This window comes from Taeniopygia guttata, chromosome 27, assembly GCF_048771995.1.
Source record: "Taeniopygia guttata chromosome 27, bTaeGut7.mat, whole genome shotgun sequence".
Lineage (NCBI taxonomy): Eukaryota > Metazoa > Chordata > Aves > Passeriformes > Estrildidae > Taeniopygia > Taeniopygia guttata.
The window spans coordinates 2,252,337-2,275,998 of NC_133052.1; the positions used below are offsets into that span (position 1 = coordinate 2,252,337).

The following is a 23,662-nucleotide window of genomic DNA, read 5'->3' on the forward strand; positions in this document are numbered from 1 at the left end:
GATCGAGGCGGGGTCCGGGCCTGAGGCGGGCCCGGGGCGGGCCGGGGGCGGGGGCCGGGCCTGAGGCGGGTTCGGGCCGGGCCCGGGGCGGGCCGGGGCCGGGGCGGACCCAGGGCGGGGGCCGAGGCCTGAGGCGGGCCCGGGGCCGGAGCCGGGGCGGGCCGGGGGCGGGGCCCGGGCCCGGGGCGGGCCGGGGCCGGGGCGGACCCAGGGCGGGGGCCGAGGCCTGAGGCGGGCCCGGGGCCGGAGCCGGGGCGGGCCGGGGGCGGGGCCCGGGCCCGGGGCGGGCCGGGGGCGGGGGCCGGGGCGGGGCCGGGGGCCGGGGCCGGGCCTGAGGCGGGTTCGGGGCGGGCCCAGGGTGGGTTCGGGGCGGGCCCGGGGCGGGCCGGGGGCCGGGGCCGGGGCGGGCTGGGCCCGGGGCCGGGGCGGGCCCAGGGCCGGGGCCTGAGGCGGGTTCGGGGCGGGCCGGGGTCGGTGGCCGGGGCGGGCCGGGGCCGGGCCTGAGGCGGGCCCGGGGCGGGCCCGGGGCGGGCCGGCGCGCGCGCAGTGCGGCGGGGGTGCGCGGCCTCCCCCTGTCGCGATGGCCGAACAGTGAGTGCGGGCGGGGCTCGGGGGTCCCGGGGGTGTCGGGTTCCCGCGGTACCAGCCGGGCCCCGGGGGCAGGGAGTTGCGGGGCTCAGACCAGCTCCCCCGGCCCGGCGGCGCAGCCGGCCTCGGCTCGCTCCGCTTCTTCTTAGCGGGCGTGGGGAGCGCTCGGGCCCGGCCGGAGCGGCAGGGAGGGCGGCTGGAGTGGAGCCGCGGCTCTCCGGCGGCGTGTCCCGGGGGAGGGCGGGGATCGCAGCAACCCCCGGGGCTCACGTGCTGCCCCGGGGGCTCGGGGAACAGGACGGGCGGTTCTGGTCAGCACCGCCCCTCGCTGCTGTCCCGGGCCTGTCTCGGGCTGGGGTTGTTCCGCAGTCAGGAGCACTGCAGAGCTACGGCGTTATTTTGCTTGGTTTAGGTCTATGATGCATAGAGTGTTTTTCCCATCCACAGGGACGTTTTTCTAATATCACTTGTTTCGAGGTTGAGCTGACCATTATTTAATGCTTATTCTTTCTGTACTGTTACAGAAAGATGGAAATTACCACTCCTCCGACATCCAAGTGTATCATGTACTGGAAAAGGAAAGTCAAGTCCGAGTACATGCGTCTGCGGCAGCTCAAGAGGTTCCAGGCAAACATGGGAGCCAAGGTACAGCCACAGCAAGGACTGGGCTGAGATGCACCAAAAAGGCTTCATTTCAGCTCAGAGTGTCTGAATGGTGCCAGAGGGTGTCAGCAAGGTGAATTGATAAGCTGTATTTGACTTGCAAGCTGGATCAATGGGAAGAGATGCCACTTCTGCTCATGCTCTGCCTTGACCTCGTGGGCAGCAGCTGTCGCATGCACGAGGCCATTGAACTAGCACTGGTGTAACAGCAGCAGGAGAGCTAATTTCCAGTTGGTTTTTACAGGATCTCCTTGCTGAATCCTTTCAGTGCTGTGAGAGTTCTCAATGGGTTTTCTTAAATTTTGAGAGCTCCTTTCTCTCCTTTCAGGCTCTCTTTGTGGCCAACTTTGCGAAGGTTCATGAAAAGACTCAGATCCTTAATGAAGACTGGAAGAAGCTTCGAGTGCAGCCAGTGCAGCTGATGAAGCCAGTCAGTGGGCACCCGTTCCTGAAACAGGTGTGCAGAGGAAAAGGGGCAGGACTGCAGGGAGCTTTGGGAATATGCACGAGTTTTTGTCTGTGTTGTTCTAGATCAGTGTCAGGCAATGCCTCACACTTCTGGAATGCAGAAATGGACAAAAAGTACCCCCAAGGCTTTTCCCTGGATGGAGTCCACAGAGTGGATCTGGGGCTTCTGTGTTTGTCCTGAATTCAGTTTTCCTCAGGCTGTGGCAGCCTCCCAGAGTGGTTCCTCACTGTCCTTCTCTGTACTTGTTTTCCAGTGCACTGTTGAGAGCATTTTCCCAGGATTTGCAAGCCAGACACTGTACATGAGGACCCTGAACACAGTGGCACTGGTGCCCATTATGTACTCCTGGTCCCCTCTTCAGCAGAATTTCATGGTACGTGGGAAGCATGGGGTTTCAGTGAGGTCATCATCTGATTGTTACACAGCTGGGAAGTGGTTCTTCATCCCACTTGTTTCAGGCAACATCTGCTTGAGAGATGATGAAGTGTTGCTTTAGTTACTTGTTTTGTAGAATCGCAGACAGCCTTGTGTCCACACTACCTCACCAGCTAGTCTCCTTTACATGTGGCTTCTTGACAGAGTCACCATTGTTTCACAGAATTCAAGGAGTAAATATGTTTTTGGGGGGTTTTGTTTGTTTATATTTTTTCCTAAGATTTTTATTTCCCTTTATATGAAGAGTTTTATTTCTTAGGCAGGTATTTTCATTTGTGACTGGGTTACAATGGGATAACACTGATGTGTCAGTGATGAGACATCTGAACCTTTACTGTGCACCGTGTTGTTGGCAGACCTAAGGGACCAGAACAGCCTTGGGCACAGCCTCGTTGGGGTCAGCAAACTCTGCTTTTCTGAGCTGTGTCTGATCTCTCTTCAGGTGGAGGATGAAACAGTTCTGTGCAATATCCCTTACATGGGCGACGAGGTGAAGGAAGAAGATGAAACTTTCATTGAAGAACTTATTAATAACTATGATGGGAAAGTTCACGGAGAGGAAGGTAACCTGGGAGCAACCAGCTCTGTCCACTCCAGGCCACGTTGGATGGGGCGTGGAGCAACCTGGTCTAGTGGCCTGTCCATGGCAGGGGTGGAACAAGATGAGCTTTAAGATCCCTTCCAACCCAAACCTTCCTATGGTTCTGTGATTCAGTCTCTTGCAAATAACATATCCAAGTAGTTCAGAAGTCAAAAGGTGGCAGCAGCAACCAGCTTTTCTGTGGGAGCTCTCAGAGCAGGGAAACAGGATGGTGCCTGCCATTCTCCTTTGGGCATTCCTGCCTTTGGGTACCTCGCTCCATTTTAATGCCTGGAGTGCTCTGGAGCCAGTCCTCCTGTGTACAGGGATTCACAGGTGTCCTCTGGGATGCTGAAAATATGCTAGAGGGGGAGTATCTCAGCAACCCTGTTCTGCTTGTTGCCTCAGCCAAGAGTTTAATCAATGAAAAGCGCTGCCTGCCCCGTCATAAAATTGCCAGTGGGGAAGAAGACAGGGAAAACTGGTGTGGCCTGTCCCCAGATTGCTGAAAATGATAGACCACTAGTGGCTTTAGTGCTAAAATCCCACCTACCCCAAAAAAACAGAGAAGGGCTCTGGTAGGTAGCAGAGCATGTAGGCTTGTGGTTGCCATGGCAAGAAACAAGAAAGATGGTGGCACTCCCACTTCTGTGTGTTTCAGAAATGATCTCAGGGTCAGTTCTCATCAGTGATGCTGTGTTCCTGGAGCTAGTGAATGCTCTGAATCAGTACTCAGACGAGGAAGAGGAAGGACACAACGATTCTGAGGTGAAACAGGAGGATGGAAAAGAGGAGCTGCCAGTGACAAGGAAAAGAAAGCGAATTGCAGTGGAAGGTGGGTTTGGCCCCCAGAGAAGTGAAGATTATGTTGGTCACATTTCTGTCCTGCCCCGCCTGAGCACTGGGCACTGCTATCCTCCCATCACTGGGTTGTTAATGTGCCAAGAGCAGTTCCAGCTTGACAAGTTCTGTGGCAGAAGGGAAATGGTTTGTTCTCACTGTCTGCTGTGGACAGGGGAAGAAATCACTATCTGAAAGTGTGGTGAGGAGTAATTTAGATGAGTCATCTGTAAACCCACTTCCTGGTGAGATTAGCAGAGCTGGGTGTTATCTGAGAAGTTATGAGATGTTTTCAAGTGCTGGTCTGGCAAGCACCTGTCAGGGAGGTGTGGGTGGATCTGTTTCCGTGGGAGGCAGGGAGATGGACATTTTTAAATCCCTTCCAGACCTGCTTTCCATGTATTAGTGTTCCTCTTCCCTCTCCTGTGCTACCTGGAGCTCTTGTTGCCTAGAGGAAGCTCTGGTTTGTGGGATTTTCATGTGTCCTCAATGACCTTTTGAATGCTGATGGATAATTTTGTCTTTGTCCTTGATCTGTAGTGATGCGGGCAGCACAAACACCAACACTTTAGTGGATGTAGAAAACTGTCTGCAAGTTCTGCCCTAGCAGAAATAAATAGTAATAGCACTTAAGAGAAGTTGGTACTTCCAGCAGTACATCGTGCTGCACTGAAAGTGGCCTAGCACTGCTTCTGGGTTGTTCTGCAACCTCAGCCTGGTTGCAGGACACAAAGTTCATCACTTGTGCATGGGATTACATTTCTGTCTTAAAATGCAATCCTGAGCATCTCTGGAATTGCTCTGTGCAAGAAGGGAAGACCCATCCACGTCAGCTTGGCTGAAGAATTTTGTCTCCTCTTCTTTGTAGGTAACAAGAAGTGTTCAAAGAAGAGGTTCCCCAATGACATGATATTCACTGCTATTTCTTCCATGTTTCCTGAGTATGGCTTCCCAGAGGATATGAAAGAAAGGTAGAACCCTGCACTGGTTTTCTGTTCCCTTTCTTAGCAAGAGTTGAAATCTTTTATTTCAGAGACCAGCACTGTGGGCTGGCTGGGCCACAAAGCTCAGAGCTGCAGGCTCTGTGAGTAGAGTGTGTTTTGAGTGTTACAAACTGCAGTTTGGCCTTGGCTCACCTGGGCCAGAGCCTGATGGGCCCAGATGGTGCTGTAGGCACATGAAGCTGTCACAGATGGGGAAAGCACATCCCTGGGTGTTTGTGTTTGTCAACAGGTACCGGGAGCTGACGGAGGTGTCAGACCCCAACGTGCTGCCGCCGCAGTGCACTCCCAACATCGACGGGCCATGCGCCAAGTCGGTGCAGCGGGAGCAGTCCCTGCACTCCTTCCACACCCTCTTCTGCCGCCGCTGCTTCAAGTACGACTGCTTTCTGCATCGTAAGTGCCATCTCAGCCGGACGCTTCCCTAGAGCCCTTTCTCCTCAGTTTTCCTCTGCACACCTTGCTTAGTCCATGCTGGAGTCTCTGGAGGGTGGTGCCTCATGAGTTTGCAGTGAGGCCTTAGGAGCTGACAGGTGCCCAGAAGCCTTTTGTACAGACGGCTCCGCTCTTTGCTCCCACGGATGGCAGACCGACGCGCGTGGCCGTCCCCTCTCCGCGCTCAGCACGCCGCGTCCGAGCTCCTGGCAGTTTGTGCAGTAGTCCTGCCACCACCAGACTTTGCTCTTGCTTTGCAGAAGCTCGTCAGTGAAAGGCATGAATGTTTCACTGCCAAAGTCTGGACATGCCCCTGTGTTTTGTTGCCTCCCTGGAACTTACAGCTTCGTCTTAGTCATATTCCTGCGGTTGGTCCTGCCAAAGCCTTTTGGATACTGATTAGCTGCTGGACCTGCTGTTCTCCAGGTCTAAGGGCTTCTTTGGGAAGTCACAGGACTTCTTCCAGTGAATTATTTATTAAAAGATATAATATTAATATGACGTGGTCTTTTTGTTTCAGTGTGAAAGCTGATTCTTCTCATTTGGCATCTCCTTCCCAAGCTGCCTAGTCCCCGTTGTGGGTTGGAGCAGGGTTACCCTGTGGGTCTGGTCACCTCAGGCCCCGCTGCCAGGGGAACCCTCAAGCACACAGGCTCCTGCTTCCTGTCCCTTGCAGAGTTGGGAGAGACCTTGGAGAATGCTAATAGTAAAGATAACTGTTACTTTTTCAGCTTTTCATGCTACTCCTAATGTGTACAAACGAAAGAATAGAGAGACCAAGATTGAGCCAGATCCTTGCGGCGCAGACTGTTTCCTCTGGCTGGTATGTTTCTGAGTCACTGCTTTAGAAACCATGAGAGAAGTGGCCTGGCCAGCTCTGCTCTGCAGAGCTCTGTGGATCTTTTTCGCAACTTGGATGATCTTTTCAGAATTAGTTCTGGTCCTTGCTGGATTCAGAGGAGCATGACTGCAAATGCAGACCTTACCAGATGCATATTATAGCACATCTCCTACAAAGACTATTTCCAGAGATGGCAGATGGGAAATTGTGTGACAGATGATTTCTCTGGACTCAGTGCAGTGTTAGACAAATTAAGTCCATGCTAAAAAGGAGCAGAGCAAGAAGTCAGGAGGATACAGAGGAGTGGGCTGGGGGTTCAGGGCCAGGGATCCTCTGCTGACTGGGCAGTGATGCCAAAGGGACCAAAGTGGGAACATGCAACACAAGCAGCTGGTTTGGCACTTGCTGAAGGGACCACATGTGGCCAGCTTCTGCCTGCTCTTGGTGGTGGCAGGACAGGGCTTGTCCCAGGGCCTGTGGAAAAGTCTTTCTGCTTTCGTTGGTCATCTGCCACCTGTGTTGTCTTCTGCTCTGCTTGCAGGAAGGAGCCAAGGAGTTTGCTGCACTGCACAACCCTCGATCCAAGTGCTCAGGCCGTCGCCGCCGGCGGCACCACGTGGTGGGCGCATCCTGCTCCAACACCCCGGCTGTCACTGAGACCAGGGAGGGCGACAGCGACCGGGACACGGGCAACGAGTGGGCCTCTAGCTCCTCGGGTATGGTGCCAGTTCTGAGACACCCCACTCCTCTCTCTGAGGGCAGGCAGCTCCTCGCAGCTGGAGTTCTCCCAGGCTCCCTTCTACTTCCTGCACAGCTGGAGAATTTGGAGTTAGCAGTCAGTGTTCCCAGCAAACCTGAGGGACACCAGCCCTGCCCTTGCTGCTGTGGGATTCACTGTCCTCTCCCAGGAAGGAGGAATGTTGCCAGGCAAAGCAAGAGCTTTGCTGGGATCTGCAAAGACCAGAGCGAGCCCTTAGCTCCTGAGCACTGTGACTGGCCAGAAGCAGGAGTGTGTGGCCGGGAATGCAGTGCAGGGTTGCAGGGCACGAGGGATGACCGCTACCCCCCAGAACCATGATGGCCGGGTACCTTCTTCCAGGGTGTGTTTGGCTTAACATCTGCCTTTCCTGCCAGAGGCCAACTCCCGCTGCCAGACCCCCACTAAGCAGAAGCTGAGCCCAGCCTCCTCCCAGCTGTTTGCGGTGGAGACGCCGCAGGAGCCCGTGGAGTGGACAGGAGCTGAGGAGTCACTCTTCCGTGTCTTCCATGGGACCTACTTCAACAACTTCTGCTCAATTGCCAGGCTGCTGGGGACAAAGACCTGCAAGCAGGTGGGTGCCCAGACCAAGCAATGCAGCTGCAAGAGAGGGGCCGAGGCCAGAGCCAGTGCCTGTTGGTTTTATTTCTCTGCCACAAATCTCCCCAAGGAAGGTGCCACATCAACGCTTTTGGAACTCAGGGTGTTATTCTGCAGCAGTGCTCCTGTTGTCAGAATGAGCCCTGTGTGCTGGTATTGTGGCTACCCTCCCATGTGCAGTGTCACAGCCAGCTGTGCAGGCACTCGTTTTCCAGGCAGGAGGAGGCAGTGTGCCATGGGCAGGAAAATGGGGCAGAGCTGCTGCTCTCTGGGCCCAGGCCTGGGAGCCTTGCTGTGCTTACTCACACTCTCCTTATGCTTTTGATAAAACAACTTGAGTGCATTGAACTTGTTTCTTCTTTTTGCTTGTGTTCTTTGGTAGGTCTTTCAGTTTGCAGTGAAGGAATCGCTTATAACAAAACTGCCAACAAATGAGTTAATGAATCCATCCCAGAAGAAGAAAAGGAAGCACAGGCAAGTGTTGGACAAGCTTGTTTTGTTCTTAAAATGCAACCAGATCCGCTGCTTTTTGTGCCAACGCATTCCTGGTAATCCCCATCTGGCTCCCATCTGTGTGCACGTCCTGCTGTCACATGGGGCTGCTGGTGCTGCTGCTGGGTGCTGGCCCTGGCTCAGCTCCAGGGCTGCTGCTCTGGCTGGGGGCTCAGTGGCCCTGCAGCCCCAGGCTCAGCTCAAGGATAGGGCAGCGCTGGCTGATGATCCTGGTGCTGCTTCCCTAACAGCAGCCTCAGCTTCAGCTCCCTGACCTGTAGCCCACTTTGTGTGTTGATCTCAATATGTCCAGTGTTATTCTGGCTCTGGTGTTTGGCTTAAAGAACTTCTGCTGCAGCTGCATCACTCTCATATCTCTCCACTTTATAGTGGCTGCTGATCATTAATGCATGAATCTGCCAGGCCCATCTCTGCTGTGCTGTCTGCTGGTGCTGAGCAGCGCTGGCTGGCTCTCCCTGATGGCTTATACATCCCCTCAACCTCCTCTGCTTCTTTTGCAGGCTGTGGGCTGCACACTGCAGGAAGATCCAGCTGAAGAAAGGTAGAGTTGGCTGTGACTGTGTCATGGGAGGTTTGCAAGGGTTGAGTTCTCCAGCGGGGTGGCCGTGTCCTGCTCACCAGCCTGGCATGTCCAGCAGCGTGGAGGGAGTGACTACCCCTGGCCAGGCTCCTTGGGGAGCCAGGGGCATCATGGCCATTCCAGTGCCCGCTGAGGCTGCATGTGCAGCAGGGCTTGCTGCAGCCAGGGGAAACTGAGGGCTACTGTGCAGCCCTGCTGTGGACTGAGCTGTGGTCAGTGAGCACGGCCATATGTGTGTCTGTGGGAGCTGGGTGCTGCCAGGCTCCCTGCCCAGTGCAGGCAGACGGGCAGCTTGCACTTTCTCCCCTCCAATGCCCTGTACTTGCTGCTTTGAAAAGGTTCCTGCAGCATGCAGCTTCCAATCTTGGCATTTCTCTTCTTGTTCTAGATAATTCACCGACCCAGGTGTACAACTACCAGCCCTGTGACCACCCCGAGCACCCCTGTGACAGCTCCTGCCCTTGCATCATGACTCAGAATTTCTGTGAGAAGTTCTGCCAGTGCAATCCTGACTGTAAGAAGAAGTGAAATACTATTGGGAATGGAAACAGCCAGCTCTCCTGGCACAAAGCACAGGGAGGGTGCAGAGCTGGGGCTTGCTGAGTGCCTATTTATTCCTGCACTTGCTGCTCTGTCCATCCACAGCAGTTCTGTTAGCAACCCGATAAAGTCCAAAAGGAAATGGTTCTGTGCTGCCATGCAGCTGTTGGCAGCTGGGAAACACTCCTGTTAGTGCACATCCCTGTGTCTGTATCCTGTGGGTGCTGCTGCTGGTCCCCTGTGAGCAGGATGTCCCTCAGTTAGGGTGGGCAATGGGTCACTGCTCTGCCATGATTGTTTTTCCTGTCTGGGCTTCCATTCCCAGCTTTGCAGTGGAGAAAACAGCCAGACTTTATTCTGTTCCTGCCCAAGGCCTGCCAGGGCTTGGGAGGAGCAGCTGGGGCAGAGACCCTGCACGGCCCCTCTGTTCTCTGCCCAACCTCCCAGTGCAAACCCATGGTCTGTGTTGCTGCAGGTCAGAACCGCTTCCCAGGCTGCCGCTGTAAGACCCAGTGCAACACCAAGCAGTGCCCCTGCTACCTGGCTGTGCGGGAGTGTGACCCAGACCTCTGCCTCACCTGCGGTGCTTCAGAGCACTGGGACTGCAAGGTGGTGTCCTGCAAGAACTGCAGCATCCAGCGAGGCCTCAAAAAGGTATTAACAGCAGTTTGGCAGGGGCAGAGCTGACCCACAGCTGCTGCTGCTGTGTCGGGGGAGCAGCTTCCCTGGACCTGCCAGGGTCTGGAAAAGAAGCTGCTCTGCCCTGGGCCTCTGCAGCATTTACTCTGGAGTAGGGAATTGCAGATGTGAAAATCAGGAGACCGGACTGAGGAATGGTGAGAGCAAGGGAGTGTGTAAAGTGACTCTAGAGAAAGATTTAATCTTGAATTTGGCTGGTCAGAGCAAGGAACTGAGCATTTAAAAAAAAGGGAAATTAAGAGAAAGTTGCAAATTAGTGTGTGTCAGAACCTGTGCAGCTCCATGTAATGGTGTAAGTCTGTAGGGAGCTGCGTGTCACCATAACAAGGGGATGCTGGATGGACTGACTCCCCGCTGCCCCCATGATCTGTGTGCTATACCTGCCAACTCTCCCCATTTCCTTTCATTTTGGTTCCAGCATTTGTTGCTGGCCCCATCAGACGTGGCTGGCTGGGGGACTTTCATCAAGGAGGCTGTGCAGAAGAACGAGTTCATCTCCGAGTACTGTGGGGAGGTCAGTGCTGTGCCTGTGCTGGGGCTGCTGGCCAGGCACACGGGGGCTGTGTGTGGCGGGAGAGCTTCCTTTGGCTGCGGGGTCAGCTGCCTTCCCAGCTCAGCTGTGCCCATGGGCTCGCTCTGACCAGGTCTGGAGATGGAGCCTCGTGCTGTGTGGGGACACATCTCAGCACCTCTGTGGAGGAGTGTGTTGTGTGTGTGCTGCTGCCTGGGAGCCCTGCTCTGGCCCTGCCCCATCCCTGGGAGCCCTGGCAAGCTCCTGCCCATGAGGTGGGAGAGTAGGAGGGTGTTTCCAGGAGGCAGCCCTGGAACCTGGCTCAGCCCTCTGCTGCTGAGTCTCTCAAGATGTTCTCCCTCTACAGCTCATTTCACAGGATGAGGCTGACAGGCGAGGAAAGGTCTACGACAAGTACATGTCCAGCTTCCTCTTCAACCTCAACAATGGTAACTTCCTGAGGTTGCCAGGGGTAGAGAAGCCAGGGCTGCTGGCCAGGTGGGCAGGCTCAGCCCAGCTCTTGCCTGGGTGACAAGCCTGGCCTTACACCTTGATTTCCTTCTCTTTTTTTTTTTTCCTAAATAGATTTTGTTGTTGATGCTACTCGCAAAGGAAATAAAATCCGCTTCGCCAACCACTCAGTGAACCCCAATTGCTATGCGAAAGGTGAGGTGCCCCTGCCCAGCCAGGCCAGGCAGGACATGGTGCTGTGAGAGCTCCAGCCCAGGCTGGGGCTGCACATCTCTGGTGTTGCATCTCTGATGTGGCATCTCTGCTTGCAGTTGTGATGGTGAACGGAGACCACCGCATTGGGATCTTCGCCAAGAGAGCCATCCAGGCAGGAGAGGAGCTCTTCTTTGACTACAGGTACCTTGGCCAGCAGGGACTTTGGGCTGCAGGGTTGTTGCCCCCACCCTGTGTGCAGGTTTCTGGGGGAACATTGCTGCAGCCATGACTTCCTTTCCTGTAGGTACAGCCAGGCAGATGCCCTGAAGTATGTCGGCATAGAGAGGGAGACAGACATCATCTAAACTCTGGGGTGGTTCTGGCACACCTTGCTGCTGCACCTTGTAAGCAATGCCATGTTTGCTTCACGCTGACATGACTGCTGCTGTTCCTGCTGCTGTGTGTGTCACAAGTGCTACTTTCCATCCAGACACCAGAGAGATTCGGGGCAGGAGTGTAAGCAGCCCCTGGGCCATGACTGTCCCAGGGTGGTTTCCCCTCTGCCCCAGCTGGCTGGGAAGGGGGGACTGCCCAGCTGTGGCTGGAGTGGCACCAAGGGATGCCTGGGGATAGGAGAGCAGCACTATGCAACATGATACTTTGAGTAGGGGTGCCACTGAGCTGGGTAGAGAATGATGTTACAGTCACTGTTGTGACCCAGGGGAGGCTTCTGAGAAACCTTCCTTGGGCTTTGTGACCCCCTGGCCCTGGCAATAAAGGGGAAGTATTCTTTGGCAGGGTGAGGTTTAGCCTTGCACTCCATGCAAAAAGGAAAGAAAAAAGCACTTTAAACTAATCCTCAACTAGTGGCTGGGCCCTGTATTTTTGGGGTGGAGGGACTGCAGGCATCTCAGATGTCCTGCATCTGTCAGCACCTTTGCTGGGATGGTGTTCCAGGCCTGGGATGGGGCAGGCTGGATGGGGCCTGGGGTGACCTGAAGGTCGGGGCTGTCCCCTGAGAGCCACACATGTCACCAGCCTCCTGCCTGGCCTGGTGCTGGGTGCAGGGCTGTGCTCTCAATGTCCAGGGCTGGGTTCCCAGGATGACTTGGGGAGCCTGACTGAGTCCTGACCTGGCTCCAGGGCCTCAGCCTGCTCCCAGCTGTTTAGTCCAGGAACACACAGAGGTTCTGGGTTTTCTGGGAGCCAAGCCCACCCTGGCCCAGGCCTCACCATGCTTTCCCAGTCCCCTGCCACGGCAGGCTAGACTCTCTGTCTGTCCTTCCCACTGTCTGTGATGGCTCCCTGGAGCATGGAGGTGTTTAGATCTGTCTGGAGCAGTGCTTGTATCCCAACACCAGCCTGAGCCTTGCTCCCTGCCACCTCCCTCCGCCCAGCTCCTGCCAACCCTGCTCTTGCCTAAGCGTCTTCTGCCACTTCGGCCATATCTGCACTATGCCAGGCTTGTGTCTGTGGTTTGTTGACGGTGAATAATGGTAATAATAATGCACTTTAAATAATATGGCTTGTAGCCTTTGTCATAATAAAGTGGTAGCAAAGACCCTCCCCTGCTCCTGGCCTCTGTTACCCTGGGCAGCAGCCTGTCCCCAGACTGTCCCCTGCCTGCTGGGCTCCGCCCGGCTGTCCCCAGCCTGGCTCCCAGGGTCCAGGGGAATCACGGGGGACCAGGTGCTGCCAGCTGCCTGAATCACACTGGCTCAGGGTGGGAAGGGGGCAGAGGTGCATGGTGGGGAGAGCAGGATATGATGTGTGTGTGCAGCAGCAGCTGAGCTGCCTCTAGCCCCGGCTCACTGCGCCCTGCATCTCACTCCAGGACCAGGAATTGCTGTTGTCGGTGTGGTGCCTCCCTTGGTGCAGGCTGAGCCGGGGTGGGAGGAGAGGATCTGCCCAGGCTGCCAAGGTGAAGGCTGGGGAGTGTCAAATGCCATCATTCTGCCTTTATTTGATTATCTTCACATCTCATTCAAAAGAACAGACTTTTAAAAAATAAAGTGCCCAGTGGAGCCAGGCCTTTGTGTAGATAAATGCATATCTGTAACATTGTCTTACCACAACACAGCAAGTGAACAGGAGCTTTCCCTGGGCTGGAGGTAATTGGCAGGACTGGCACTTCGTACAGAGAAGTAGCAAACTACAGACCACGTACCACGACACGCGGGCGTCACGCCCGCGGGAGCTTCCGTTTGGTTTTTTATACAAACCGAGAGAATAAAAAAACCAGAGTGTGGTAGAATATCCAGCAACAAAAATGGTAGAAAGGATCCGTACCTGATCTTATGAAAGCAGCATCTCAGCAAGGTGCGGTGGCGGCATGCGCGGTGCCGGTGTGGAGTATTGCTTGGCAGCCCGGCGCAGCGGGGCCGGCGCTCGTGGCTCTGCGCGGTGCTGGCGAAGCGAGCAAAGCAGTGGGTCATCTACGCGGGCAGCACTAATGGGCGGCAGCAGCCGGTGCCCCCGGCCAGAGGGAGGGTGGGCACCGGGCCTGGGGCTCCCCGGCAGAGGCCAGGCAGGATTTGGCAGCTGTAGAGGCAAAGCCTGCCTCCGGCATGGGGCTGTCGGCCTATCCGGGCGAGCGAGGCTGGGGCTCGGCGGATCGTGGCCGCGCTCCGGGCCCGGTCGGTGGTGGCCGTGGGGAGGAGGTGGCGGTCGGTCCGGTCCGGTCAGTCTGAAGGCGGGTGTTGGCAGTTCAGGCGTGCTCGGCCTTTTGGTCCCGCGACGCTCGCTCGTTCCCGGGCGGCTCCTGGGGCAGCGGGGGCTGTGAGCCCGTCCCACCCCCAGCCCCGCTAGTCCCCTCTCGGCTCCTCCAGGATCTGGGGCAGGTTCTGTTCCTTGCGCGCCGCTGGCGGTTTGGTCGCACCGCCGTAATCCTGGATGGCCTTGGGCTCATTGGTGTGGTAAGAGCCCTTGTAGCGGTGGTGGTAGAAGTAGAGTAGCACCAGCAGCCCTGCCAGCAGCAGGAGCAGGAAGATCACGACTGCGGGGAAGAGACAGCAGTGAGGGATTGGGGAGGGCCCACAGGGCTGTGAAATACCAGCCAGAGGCTTCACTTACACCCGATGATGATCCCAGTCCAGCCGTCGTCGTGCACGTGGGGGAACTCTGCAGAGACAAAATAGGCAGCTGAGACCAGGCTGCAGCAAGGTCTCATGCTGGAGCTTCCCTTCTGCCGCTGGTGCTTGACGAGGGCTCCATCCCCACCAGGGTCCCACCACAGCACCCACCTGTGGCCATGTACCAGGGGTCCATCTCAGGAGGGATGAGGATGGTGCTGAGGGGGAGCATTGAGGCACAGCTCGACTCCACCAGTTCTCCCCGGATGCTGTAGGGCCGCAGGGGACTGGTGGGGTGGAAGATGGCTTTGAGGGGCACGAGGGTGTTGAATTTCACCCCTGAGAGGCAGCCTGAGAAGCCAGGTGTGTTGTAGCGCTGGATCTCGGGGTCAATCACGCCAGTCTCTGTAGGGCCACAGAAGGAGATTACTCACCTTCTCAGAGGGCAGGGGCCATGCTGTGCAGAGGACAGCCCAACATGGGACCCCAGCTGAGGGCAGGACCCAGCTCACCCATCACACGACCCAGGTACAGGTTTTTGGGCGAGTCCAGCTTGCTGTCCACAAACAGGGAAAACTGCTGCTCCATGATGGGGAGATAGTCCACCTGGGAGGCAGGTGCACAGCATCAGTGCCCACAGAGTCCCCCTGCCCATGCCCTCTCCCAGCCTGACCTGAAGCCCCCAGGCCCCACTGGGAGGGTGTCCCAGCCCAAACCTGAGTGTAGAGTGTGCGGTGCAGGCGGGTGATGTTGACACGGTGGGGCCGCCCGTCCGTCACTGGCTTGTTGGTGAGAGTGAAGACGTAGGGGCTGGTGCCCAGCTGGTAGCGCAGCTGTAGGCTCCCTGTGGGCAGCACAGGGCTGTCAGCAGGGCTGGACCTCTCAGTGGGCACATTCAGCCCATCTATAGGCTTGGAAAGTGGCATCCACAGAGAGGAGCATCATGTGGAGCCCCAGCACCAGATAGGGGTCCCCATGCAGGCTCTGGGTGAGCCCCAGGGCAGGGGACCCTGCCCTCACCATCATCCTTGATGAGCACGGCCATATAGTCCTTGACAAAGGTGCTGACGTAGAGCAGCACGGCAGGAGCTGAGGTGGTGCTGAAGCTGAAGCTGACCTCCTCGCTGGTGAGGTTGTAGCCAGGCAGGGGCTGCCAGGGGCTGCTCACAATGCTGGCGAACTCGCGGGCGGCGTACAGCGACATGGGCAGGATGTTGTACCGCACCCAGGTGCCCTCCTCGAAGTACCCGCCGATGTCTGTGGGAGAGCCTACGGGGTGAGGGGAGCTCCGGCTCCTCGGCCCCTTCCACCCCGCGGAGCGCTGCCACTCACCGTGGTTGCAGAAGGGCCCGGTGAAGGCGGAGATGCTGCAGTTGCAGGTGTAGTGGCTGTAGCGCTCGACACAGAGCCCGCTGTTCTGGCAGGGCACCGGCGGGTCCTGGCAGTAGCCGGTGCAGTTGACCCGCACACCCTCGGTCTCGTTGGCTTTGCCCTCCAGGTTGAGCGTCACCCCGTTCATCCGCAGCGCCCTCAGGCACCCCAGGAACGGGCGCATCTTGTACTCTGCTGCGCCTGCAGTGGGGCCAAGACTGAGTGCCCTGTGGGGCGTGTGGCACGTGGGGACCTGGGGGTGCAGGGATGTGGCCAGGGGCTCTCACCGACGTAGAGGGGCCTGTCAAATTCCAGGCGGACGAAGCTCTGTGGGGGGAATGGCCGCACCACCCAGGGCAGCTTGTCCACCCGCAGCCGTGCCAGCTTGACGTTGAGCTCAGCCTTCACCTGGTGCCACTCATCGTCGTTCCAAGGTACCACCGACCGCACCGTCAGGTTCTCGTCCCCGTTCCCAATGTCAAATATAAATGCCACGTCCCTAGTGGCTGCAAGGACATGGTGCTGAGAAGAGGCCCCAGCCCTTCTGCCCCCAACAGCCCCGCACCCTCTGCCCTCCCGTACTGTTCAGCTCAATGCGGATGTAGTTTCGGTAGCCTGGGTTCTCCAGGAAGACTCCAGACTGGGCAGTGGTCTTGAAGTAGAAGGAGATGTCAAGGCTGTGGTTGGCTTGGAAGGTGGGGAAGATCAGGGCTGCACCCCTGTTGAAGGAGACGGTGTTCCAGGTGTTGCCTGTGGGGAACAGGAGGGGCAGTGAGGGATGGACAGTGCCCTCCATGTGGGACACCACAGGCAGGTGTAGGCACTCTGCAGGCAGGGGATGGTTGGTGGGGCCGGTCGCTTACGGTCTCCATAGCACCGTAGGGGCCCCAGCACGAACTGGGCTTCAGAGCCAGTGCGGTTGGTGTCTCCAACTACAACCTGGGTGACGGGCAGGTGGTCCACAAAGGTCAGCAGACCCTTGTCTGTCCTCCTGCAAATGTGAGTGCATCAGAGGGGCCATGAGGTGCTTCTGTCCCTTTGCCAGCCCGCAGCCCCGAGTGCCCCAGAGTCTGTGCCCCCCGTGACTGCAGTCCTCACCCCACAGCTCCTGTTCCACATCCGCCACCACTCACCAAATTGCATGGTCGGCATCGCAGTTGCAGAAGTACTGGGGGTCAGCGCAGTTCTTGTCCAGCCCGCAGGCGCAGCGCTGGATGCCCGGTCGCGAGCCCCCCCAGTAGTAGTGCCGCTCATCGTTCCGACCCATCCAGAAGCTGAAGGGGAGCCCAGCTGCAGGCATGGAGGAGGGTCAGGACACTGTCCCGTGTCACAGCCCTGCAGCGCAGCCATGCAGCACCAAACCCCTTCCCTGGCACTCACAGGGGGTGTTGAGCAGGCGGGAGTTGTAGCAGTGGAGCTCAATGCGCTGCTCGCAGTACTCAGAGGCATTGGCCAGGGCTGAGACCTCAGCCCAGGAGGCGTTCCAGTAGTCCACGGCCCCCAGGTAGGGCTGGTCCACACTGGAGCCCGTCACCCGCGTAGCGTAGTGACGGTTGTGCCGGATGATGGTCCACGCTCGGTCCTCTGCAGTGAAAGGGGAGCTTCAGGACTTGGCCCCTAGGACACCCCCGCTCCCTCTATCCTGTTCCAGCTCCAATACACAGGCAAGGATTGGTTCCCAGGGTGATGTCAGAGACAGAGGTCCCCTCTGCCCTGCTGCTACCCCCACCTCGGATGTCACAGTACACCGTGAAGGGCTTGAGCGGCCCACTGCCATCAGGGTCGATGGTGTAGTTGCCTGAGGTCTTCCCGCTGACCCGGTAAGCATCACACGTTTCCTTATAAAGGGCTGGAAGAGAAGAATGGGGTGGAGGTCAGTGCAAGGAAGGCACCAGGCAGGAGTAGGGGCTGCAGGTGCCCCTACTGTCCCTGACCCACGAGGCTCCAAGCTCACATTTGTGGCAGGTCTCCCCCTTGTACCCCGTCAGATCACAGATGCACATGAAGTCATCCCAGGATTGGATACAGCGGCTGTCGTGCTCACACAGGTTGGGTGTGCACCTGAGGACACAGAGGGCTCCTGTCCCAGCACCAGCAGACCTCCCCAATGCCCCCCACTCCAGGCAGCGCCCTCATCCCGGTCAATACCTGTCTGTGATCCCACAGACGTTGAAGAACACGTTGTGGTACTGCGCCAGCCGTTGCAGTGTCAGCAGCTCCACGTCCACGGGCTGCATGTCTACGTTCAGCATCTGCAGGCAGCCGTGGAAAGCTGTCTGGTTTGAGCGGCAGCCAGTGACTGAGGCCGGCTTGGGGCAGCCTGCAAGACAGACGGGGGTGAGCAGCCCTCAGACACCCATTGCCCCGGACCCCGCCCTGCTGCCCACCTCCAAAGAAGTACTGGCTGCCAGTGCGTAGCTGGAAGGGGTGCGCCACCCGAAATTCAGCGCCATCATCATCGTCAATGGTCACCACAGCTGAGCCCTCCCGTGCCACCAGGTGCACCGAGTGCCAGAAGCCGTCATTCAGGCGATGCCCTGTGCAGAGAGGAAGGTGCATGGGGACGCTCCGCTGCCAGACTGACCCCCCAGCCACACGCTGGCTCCCCAGCCCACCTGCAGCAAACTCCAGCTTCTTCTTGCCAGGCTGGGCGATGGAGACATTGATCTGCCCCTCACTCAGCACCATCTCCAGGGAGCCCAGGCGGTCAGCAAAGCCGGTGTAGAGCAGGAGGCCAGCAGTGTCCCAGGAGCGGAAGCGGAAGCTGACAGCCAGGCGGTTCCTCCGTGGGATCCCTGGCACTTGCACGTAGTTGTTGATGCCAGCGAAGGTGATGGGGCTGGTCAGCTGGTCCTGGCAGTAGTGGCCCACTTTGCCCTGGGAGTGACCATGGGAGGGGTGAGGAAGGGAATGTTCCCATGGAGGGGAGGTCCTCTCATCCCTGCAGTCCTGGCCTCAATCATACCCAATTGATCCCAATGCCTGGCAGAGCCAGGCGGGCGCCCCAGGCCAGGGACAACCTTGCACGGTCAATCCGGCACCGCTCAGCTGAGCACAGCCGCTGCCCGGCCCGTGTCACCCTGCAGCAGGCAGGGAGCCCTGCCCCAGGGAAGGGGTTTCTCCCCAGTGGGGCTAAGGACAGCCAGGAAAGGGGTGCCCCCACAGCAGGGAGAGGACTCCCAGAGAAGGGGCCACCCCCCAGGCTGGACCTCAAAGCGAATGTTGGGCCGCCGGTGCCGGGCCAGTTCGGCGATGTTGACCCCGTTGAACATGATGTTCTCCACACAGCCCCGGAAGTTCTGCCGGTAGGTGAGGTGCTGCTTGTCGTGGTCGATCACCCCTCCAAAGAATACCTGGGAGGCAGAGGGAAAGTGTCAACCCTCTCTGGAGGACACCATCAACATCCTGGCAGCCCCCTGCCCAGTGCACCCACCTCAGTTTCGAGGTCAAGCTGGTCAAAGGTGCCACGGCAGCGGAAGCGCTTGACCTCCCCGTCCAGTGTCAGGTTGACGTAGTGGCCGAGACGCTCGATGTGCAATGAGTGCCAGTGCTGGTCATCCAGGAGGCTGCCCACTGCCACCGTTGTATGGCCCTCGCTGGCGTGCAGTGGGCTGCTGCCTGGGGAGGACCAGCATCAGCCGGTGGCCCCCTGGCCCCACGCCCCCGGCCCCTGGCCCCAGCTCACCTAAGCTGATGTGCAGGAGGAGCTGGGCCTGTTTGAGCTCTACTGTAATGTAGTCCCCCTGTGAGCCCTCCCCGTGCATCAGCACCCCATCCTGCTCCAGTGTCTTGAAGTTGAAGGAGATGTCATCCTCGAAGGTACTGACCCTCCTGGCTCGGAAACGGTAGGAGATGGCATCATCCCCATCAAAGTAGAGCACATGGGACCCTGGGGAGAGCAGAGCGACCCCACCCACATCACTGCCTGCAGCAGCAGGTGCTCTGCCCAAACAGTCTGCTCTGCCACGGCCTCTGCCATGGCTGCAGACTGTTTGGGCACAACCCCCTCTGAGAGAGTTTCCCAGGTGTGCCAGAGCCAGCATTCCGCCACGCAGGGCTGCAGGAGCCCCTGGCCAGGTACTCACGGTAGGGGCAGCCATAGAGGCCCAGGCGCAGTCCAATCTTCCCGCGTGGGTTCCAGGCCACGGGGATGATGCGAATGTATCGTGCAAGGATGGGGTAATGCAGGTCATGCCGCACCACCCCGCTCTCATTCACGTTCCCAAAGAATGTCTGGGGATGAAGGGTCAGTGTCAACACCTTACTCCAAGTCAGGGGTCTCTACCCACCTCAGAGAGCCCCCTCCCACAGGGAACCCCGGGCTCCCCCGTACCCAGTTGCTGCCCTGCTGGAAGAAGGGCTTCCAGCTCGTAGGGTGGTCTCCATAGAGCACAATGTAGCGTGTGAGCCAGTCATAGGTATTGAAGGTTCCCTGCGTGGCCACTGCGTTGATCCGGTGCTTTTTCATCAGGTCGATCTGGAGCCAGGGCTGCTTGTCCGCAGGGTCGGGGGACCAGCCGCTGGTGCCTGCGGGGGGAGCAGCTCAGCGGCTCGGCTCGGCTGCTTGCTCGGCCCCACCACAGCACCTGACTGAACCCCTCAGCCCCGCGAGAGGCAAAACCCGGCCAGGGACACCCCCTGCCCACCTCCCCTGGCCCGCCTGCACCCCAGTCCAGCGGGGGGACTCACTGTGCAGACGGGCGAAGCTGGCCGAGTAGAAGATGCTGTATCTGGAGGAGGCACCGATGGAGTAGGAGTAAAGGGGAGCAACGAGCTCATCATAGCAGGGTCCTGAGGGGAGAATGGAGTTGGGGGCGGCCTCGGAGCACTGAGCTGGGCAGTGCCCCTGTGGGAGGACCCGGAGGGCGCTGGGGACCCCGCGGCTCCCGCGGGCCGGCGGAGCGGCGGGCCCGCTTTGCTCTCCCCTCCCACTGCAGCGGAGCTGACACACCTCTGCGGGCCCCGGCGCCGCCACCAGCCGCCTCTGCACTGACGTGGGCGACGGGACCCCCGCTCTGCCCGCCCCGGTGGGGAACGATCCCCTGGGGGATCCCGGGGGATCCCGTGCAAACCCACGCGGCACTGGCAAAAGACCCTTCGGAGGGGCCGGGGTCCCGAATCTCTAACCTCCCGAACCTCTTTCAGGGTCTCCTAAGAGGTCGGAGAGAGCCTGGGGCGCTCAGGAGCATGCCAAGCTCTCACTGTAGGAAGCGTGCTGCATCAACCCCCAGTCCACCGCCCCCCGACATCCCCTGTGCCACGACCCCCGCCTCGATTGCCCGGCCCCGGGGAAGGGACTCCGGGCGCCCGCTCAAGGGGCCACGGGGAGCTGCCCGGTGCGACCAGGGCCTCGCCGATTTCCGTTCCCGAGCGGCTGTCCCCAGCCCCGGTACGGGGTCGGCCCGGTGCAGCCCCGCGGCGGGGCCAGCCCGGCGGGCGGTGGCGCTGGCCGAGGTGCTGGCGGAGCCCGGCAAGTCCCGCGGGGCGGCCCCGCTCTCCTCGGCATCCCGAGGCATCCCGGGGCATTCCCTGATCCTCGGGCGTTCCGGTTGTCCCGGGTCCCCAGAGGCTGCGGCCGGCGGGGGGGCTGCGGCGGGGCCGCCCCGGGCGGGGCGCGGTCGGCGGGAGAGCCCGGGCTCCGGTGTCCGGCGGTGACCTTGGGAACGATGCGAACGGCGGCAGCGCAGGATACCGAGGGATGCCGGGGTTGCCCGGGGGAGAAGAAGGGGGACGCCCGAGAGAACGGAGGATGCGGGGACTGCTCGGGGATGCGGGGACGGGGCGGCGGGCGCGGTCCCGCAGTGCGGAGCGGCCGCTCCCGGGACCGCGGCCCCACTTACGTGCGAGGCAGCCGGGACCGGGGCGCAGGAAACCGGCACAGGCGGCGAGCAGGAGCCCGAGGAGGCGGCGGGCGCCCATGCTGCGCGCCCCGAGCGCCCTCGGCGCCGCCGCTCCCGGTGCTGCAGCCGCGCGGCGGAGCGGGGCCGGCGGCTCCGCCCACGGGGCGGGGGGGGGGGAAGCCGGGCCGGACCGGGAGCGGCGCAGAGTCCCGGCCACCCCCGCCCCCGGGAGATGCTCCGCCCGGAGCTCGGTTTCCCCGCTGCTCGGCAAGGCGAGCCGCGCGGGGCTGCACCGGGACGCGGCTCCCGTGGGTGCGGGTACCGGAGCGCAGCGAGGCTGTGCGGGAGCTCTCCGGGCAGCCCCGGTCGCTCCCTCGCCGCACCCCGAGCCTCCCCTGCCCCCGCAGCCCCGCAGGGGGGTCGGAGCGCTGCCCGCAGCAGATGTGGCGTGGCGGCGGTTTGTAATCAAGCCGCGGATTAAAGCCTGCGGCTCTCGGGGTCGCTGCTCTCCCAGCGGTGCAGAAGAAGGGATTTAGTTTGTATCTGCTCCCAACCACCCCCAGACGCCCACAGAGGGGTTGGGGGGGCTGGCGCCCGCGTGTCCTACATACACCTCCAGACCCGCGGTGCTCCGTGTCCCCTGCCCCGCAGGAGCAGAGCTGCTGTCCCAGCGGCCTCCAGCACTCCCGGGGATGGAGATGCCCCAGCAGCTGCAAGCGGGGAGCAGGAGCAGGGCCAGGCTGTGCCCAGGGGCGGCATGTGCCAGGCCGGGCTGCAGCCGGTGCCAAGGCTCCTCCCTGCCCAGGCAGAGCCCAGGCCGGGCTGGGCAGTGAGAGAGGATAGAAAGCCCCAGGTGTGGCAGGGATGTGGGACACCTGGCAGTACACCAGGAGCTGGAACTGTATGCTGGGGACATTGGCAGCCTCCCTTCTGTCCCCCAGACCCTGGCAGTGCCTGCAGATCCATCCCCAGGACAGGCACAGCCCACCTGGCCTTATCCTGACACCCCAGAGGGATGCCTGTTCTGGCCACAGCCCCATGTCCTGACCCTGTGCTGGGTCAGATCTCTGACAGCCCCAACAGGGACATGGAGAATCCCTGCTCTGCACCCATAGCTGACTGTAGGGCCAGCACTGGCCCCAGAACGCTCCTCCCTCCTCTTCCCCCAAGATGCAGGGTGCAGGAAGGCACCCCCAGAGCCAGCACAGGGCAGAGATCTGCAGTTAGCATCCCTGCACTGCAGAAAGAGCAGGAGAGGGGGAAGAGAACCTCCAGCAAAGAGCCCTGGGGACCCCCTGGAGGCTGGGGGCACCTGTCCTGGCTGCTCTTCAGCGAGGGTGCAGCAGCTCCACAGCCCCACAGCGAGCACCCAGGATCCTGTACCCATCTGGAGGCAGCAGGAGGGCCGAGGGCAGAGTGGAGATAAGCTACGGCAAAGACAGCTGCAGCTGGGAGAAAGGGGGATTGAGGGATTATGGCCAGGAGCCCATTAAAGCTAGGGATCAATTTTCTCCCTCCTGAGGAGAGGAGATGGGGCCTCTGCCCCACAGGAACTAATCTGCTTTTTTAATGAGGAGCTGGGAATTTTGTTGTCAACAACCAGCAACACGCCTGCCCAGCACTGTGGGGATGCAGCACCAGGCTGGGACCCCTGGGTGCATGGTATGCCCTGCACCAGCAGCCACCCCAGCTTCTGGAACCACCATGTTTGCCATGAGGAGAAGACAACCCTAGACCAGACAGGGCTCTGCCGATCCTGCTGGAGGAGCGCCCTGCCTGTGCCCAGCTCAGTGCCAGCCCCCAGCTGCCCCCACTCCATTCATTGGCCCCATTCCCTCTGGTCTTGCAGAAGCCAACAACAGCCCTGGGGTAGGCTGGAGTTCCCTGCATGTGCTGGATGCCCTCATCCAGACCCTGCTCCCCTGGCTGGGTGTTCCTGGGTTTGGCCTGCACACCCACATGACAGAGACTGAGCAGAGCTGCTATTTCTGTCCCCAGCATGCACAAGCAAAAGATGCACCAAGTAAAAGATCATTTCCAGCTCCAAAGTGGGGTCACACCTGCCACCTTCCTCCCCAGGGCTGGGCCTGTGCTCTGCACGGTTCTCGGTATCAGGAACAGCACGTGGTCAAACCACAGGTCACAGAGCGCTGAGACACCAACAGCTCCAGACCCACCAGCCAGGGGAAAGGCTCTGCTGTGCAATGATGGAGCAGGTGAGGGGGCTGCAGGGCGAGGGGTTTGCTGGGAGGCAGACAGGACCCCCCCCCCCCAGTCACTGGCTTTTTTTGGTGTTTTAGGTAGCTCTCTTGTGAGTCCTGTGGGTTTAGACTGAAAGGCAAAACCCTGGGGAATCAGGGCAGTGCTTGGTGCTCCAGGCCCCTGGGGCCCTGAGCAGGAAAGGGGCTAGAGGAGCTGCTGGAGGGTCAGCCTGCCCTGGCACTGGGTTCTGAGCAGTTGAGAGGCCCGAGCCCAGCTGCCTGGGTTCACTGACAGGGGCCAGAGTGAACTGGCTGCTATGAGGCTACTGTGAGTCAGAGAGTGTCAGATCTCCAGATCAGTGGGGTCCCAACTGAGCAGTACCAGGCTGCAGCACTGTCCCGCTGCCCCAGAGCAGGGCTGAGCAGCTGGGAGGTGGGAGCACTGTGCTCAGCTGCCTGCA

General features: G+C 59.6%; 2 protein-coding genes across 2 annotated transcripts; one reads left to right on the top strand and one right to left on the bottom strand.

Annotated features, from left to right (window-relative positions):
* The first annotated feature begins 495 nt into the window (after nucleotides 1-495).
* On the top strand, nucleotides 496-12,277 carry EZH1 (enhancer of zeste 1 polycomb repressive complex 2 subunit). Its single transcript, XM_030255912.4, has 20 exons — nucleotides 496-591; nucleotides 1,113-1,233; nucleotides 1,580-1,708; nucleotides 1,974-2,093; nucleotides 2,598-2,718; nucleotides 3,397-3,570; nucleotides 4,444-4,546; nucleotides 4,809-4,972; nucleotides 5,743-5,834; nucleotides 6,394-6,568; nucleotides 6,987-7,183; nucleotides 7,592-7,683; nucleotides 8,223-8,263; nucleotides 8,691-8,816; nucleotides 9,318-9,496; nucleotides 9,960-10,055; nucleotides 10,420-10,501; nucleotides 10,638-10,718; nucleotides 10,835-10,919; nucleotides 11,023-12,277. Exons 1-20 carry the CDS (start codon nucleotides 581-583, stop codon nucleotides 11,081-11,083), a joined length of 2,250 nt encoding a protein of 749 aa, XP_030111772.4. The 5' UTR covers nucleotides 496-580; the 3' UTR covers nucleotides 11,084-12,277.
* A 384-nt stretch (nucleotides 12,278-12,661) lies between these two features.
* CNTNAP1 (contactin associated protein 1) lies at nucleotides 12,662-21,180 on the bottom strand. Its single transcript, XM_030255911.4, has 24 exons — nucleotides 21,001-21,180; nucleotides 19,850-19,951; nucleotides 19,494-19,687; nucleotides 19,246-19,393; nucleotides 18,846-19,049; nucleotides 18,594-18,778; nucleotides 18,370-18,513; nucleotides 17,776-18,037; nucleotides 17,548-17,697; nucleotides 17,309-17,480; nucleotides 17,115-17,221; nucleotides 16,890-17,009; nucleotides 16,541-16,744; nucleotides 16,294-16,450; nucleotides 16,024-16,151; nucleotides 15,743-15,910; nucleotides 15,448-15,666; nucleotides 15,122-15,361; nucleotides 14,810-15,046; nucleotides 14,506-14,633; nucleotides 14,302-14,395; nucleotides 13,961-14,194; nucleotides 13,791-13,838; nucleotides 12,662-13,713 (listed from the first exon to the last, which is right to left on the bottom strand). Exons 1-24 carry the CDS (start codon nucleotides 21,077-21,079, stop codon nucleotides 13,523-13,525), a joined length of 3,915 nt encoding a protein of 1,304 aa, XP_030111771.4. The 5' UTR covers nucleotides 21,080-21,180; the 3' UTR covers nucleotides 12,662-13,522.
* Between the last annotated feature and the right edge of the window lie 2,482 nt (nucleotides 21,181-23,662).